The 3,249-nt window shown below is 58.7% G+C and overlaps 1 protein-coding gene across 1 annotated transcript; it reads left to right on the forward strand.

The window, feature by feature from the left end:
• Positions 1 to 401: 401 nt before the first annotated feature.
• On the forward strand, positions 402 to 2,230 carry MIND_01341600 (uncharacterized protein; the record flags this gene model as incomplete). Its single annotated transcript, XM_037369860.1, has 14 exons — positions 402 to 441; positions 496 to 614; positions 670 to 683; positions 746 to 894; positions 950 to 1,288; positions 1,339 to 1,357; positions 1,403 to 1,430; positions 1,476 to 1,497; positions 1,545 to 1,580; positions 1,630 to 1,654; positions 1,710 to 1,767; positions 1,813 to 2,019; positions 2,093 to 2,154; positions 2,203 to 2,230. 14 exons carry the CDS (start codon positions 402 to 404, stop codon positions 2,228 to 2,230), a joined length of 1,146 nt encoding a protein of 381 aa, XP_037213856.1.
• Positions 2,231 to 3,249: the final 1,019 nt, after the last annotated feature.

Genomic DNA, 3,249 nt, shown 5'->3' on the forward strand with positions numbered 1-3,249 from the left:
TGACTGCGGCTTCTTGTTTCCACGCGCGGGCATGGCAGCAGACAGATCCTCAGACTTCCTCTCCATGGGCACTGGCAGCGCCGTGCCAACGACGAATCCGCTGCTGTGTGCTAACAACATGCGTGTGTGTGGCGTCAGCATAGACGCCTAGCTAGGCTGTGGCAGCGATCCGTCGGCTGCGAGCTCCACGATTCGCGTATCCCCATGGACACAGGACGAGAAGAAGCCGCCGGGCCATTGGCATCAATCGCGTGTCGATGTGCAGCAATAGCAAGCGGCCTTCTTAATTTCGTCAGCCGCCGTTGTCGCCGTCGCGTCTCTCTTCTCTACCACCACCACCACCAGCGGCTCGCCCCTCCCGGCCCTCCTTCCCCGCCCCCTGGAGCCAGTGACCCCCGTGCATGTCCACGCATGCGCCATTCGACCCGACGAATACCCTCGGTGCGTGCCGTCCCCGCCGGCGTGCGCTCGGGCTGACAAAGAGGACGAATGCAGGCGCCCTGGAGATCGGGGTGCTCGTGTCGTACTGCCTGTTCGGCGTGACGAGCCTGCAGGTGTACGCGTACTACGCCCAGCCGGGCTTCGCGGACGACCCGCGTGCGCTCAAGCTACTAGTTGCGTGACTTGCGTCTCTGTTCTGGGTAATTACAGCACTAACGCTGCGGACAGATTGGGTCCGTATGGTGCGTGCGCGTGGGCTGATGGTGACCGGGAGGCCAACGCTGATGTTGACGGTCTGATGCAGGCTGCTGGAGCTCGCACACGGGATTTGCATCGGTCAGGTGCTGTACGCGTATACGATTCAGTACTACGGGCAGCCACAGCGGCTGCTCGGGATGGTCCCGACGGGACTCGCGCTCTCCGTCGTCGTGAGTGGCTTCATTACCGCAATTGGTGCGCCTTCGTCCCCCATTCCAGCCACAATTAACAGAGAGTCACTGATAATTAGTGCAATCCTTCTTCGCCTACCGCATCTTCTCGCTGTCCGCCGCGTCCGCGCGCCAGCGACCACTCTTCCGCGTGCTGCAGGGCGTTGCGCTCGCCCTCTGGCTCAGCGAGGCGGTCTACGTCGTGCTCTCGCTCGCGGGGACTGTCCTCACATTCACCGTGCCGAGCATCCAGGCGTTCCTCGAGCGCTACCGCTGGCTCCTCTTCGCGCCGTGGGTCATGAACCTCGTCCAGGACACGACTATCACCGCGAGCCTGGTTCTCCTGCTGCTGCAAACACGGTCCAAGGGACTCGATAGTACGACGGCGATGGTGGACCAGCTGGTTACGTGGACGATCGGTGTGGCATCCTCGTGATTGTGTGGCTGAAAGAACGCTGATTATGAATAGAGACGGGCCTAATTACTAGGTGCGGTATGACTCCCTCTTGGTCTAATTGCTGACGAAAATTTAGTTTGTTCAGCATCCTCAACCTGGTCATTGTGCGTTTCTCGCTCCGTAAATGCCGCATCCTCATATCCACGTAGTACGACCGCTTCCGCGGGACCTGTGCGTCGCTCCGTAACCCCGCCGAGTACCGCTGATGTCCGCGACAGTCATCTGGGTCGCCATCCAAGTGGTGAAGACGCGACGTACGTCCGCCGTGTTTTAGATGTGTATGCTCATTCGTGATTAATTTAGTATTCGCGAACTCTCTCATGGCCAGGTGTGTTGTCCGCCCCCGGGCCGTTGCCCACGGCGATCGCTAAAGATCTTCTCAGCCTGAACTCGCGCGCGAAGCTGCGAGCATTGGAGGTCGCGGCAGTCGATGGAAATGGGGTGCGCGTTCCTCCTGACCTCGGCTGTGGGTTAACCCGCGCGCAGCTTGATACCTCAGCCAACATCGCGATGACCTCCGTCACCTTCGCCAGCGACGAGGACGACGACGGCCTCCCGGGCCCGGGCTTGCCCGACCGGCGGCGGAGCCGGGATCCCGCCGGCGACCGCTCCCTGCTCGACATCGACGGGGAGGCTCCGCGCCCGTCGCACGACAACGGAGGCGGGCCGAGCGTGCAGACGGCCACGCCGACGGTGCGCACAAGCACACATTCGCACGTCAACATGGGCCGCGAGAAGGTGTAGCGTGTGTAAGATGTGGCTCTAGAACTGTATTCTAGACGGACTGGTAGAATCCTATACCCGCGTAGAGGTATTTAATTTTAACAGGTTAATCAATGTCTGGCCGACAAAATAAACAACTCAGTATACTGGCAGGTCCACGCCGGGTGTGAACAGGGCATGAACAGAGTGCTGTGCTGGAGGTTATTTGCGGGACAAGCACTACATGTCCAGGGACAATCAGAATAAAAGGGGCTAACCCGGGATCGAACCGGGGGCCTCCTGCATCTGGAAGAACCCAAAGCAGGAATCATACCTCTAGACCATTAGCCTTGCGTAAAAGGCTCATTTGGTATCTTGTTCGTGAGGGACTGTAAAAGAATATGAGTTTTTGCTGAGAATCAAAATTACTCAGGGGCAATAGAGATGTTTGGTTCCCAAGCCTTTATAGATAAAGCAGAAACCTAGGAACGATGACACGGTGCCCCCGCAATTGCTCAACCTGCCGCGAGGAGGAGCGTGTCGAACGGACTGAGCTGCGGTGACTCCAGTTGCTCCAGAAACGTCTCTGCTCTGGTCCATTCCCTTCGGTTTGCACCATGGACCTCTCTGGCCCTGAGTACGGAGACGATTCCGATTCCGGTCTCGATTCCCACCTGCCTGATCCGACACCGGACTCGGACTCAGATGATGAAGATGACCAGCTCGAAGATGGTGACTGCATCTTCTACACCTCGTTCCATCCCTCGGAGGAGATACGCGCAGGCAGCACTGTCTCACAGCGGCTGGCCAAAGCCTTTGCCAGGCACTCCGCCCCTCCGCCCTCTGAGATCCCAGACTGGGCTAAGGAGTTCCAGGATGTCTTTAACAAGGAGTCCTTCGACACGCTACCGGAACGGAGAGCCTGGGACCACACCAACTGCAAGGTGTACCCCATCTCGCCCTTTGAGCAGCGTGAGCTCAACACGTTCATTGAGGAAGGGCTGTCGACAGGCCGGATTCGCCCCTCCAAGTGACCAAGTGACCAAGTCTCCGATGGCGTCTCCGGTCTTCTTCGTCAAGAAGAAGGATGGCGGACTTCGCTTCGTCCAGGACTACCGTGCTCTCAATGGGATGACCGTCAAAAACCGGTACCCCCTCCCGCTGATCAACGACCTCATCAACCGGCTCAAAGGCGCTTGTTACTTCACCAAACTTGATGTT

The sequence above is a fragment of the Mycena indigotica genome (genome assembly GCF_014461135.1).
Source record: "Mycena indigotica strain 171206Taipei chromosome Unknown Mind.scaff0015, whole genome shotgun sequence".
Taxonomy (NCBI): Eukaryota; Fungi; Basidiomycota; class Agaricomycetes; order Agaricales; family Mycenaceae; genus Mycena; species Mycena indigotica.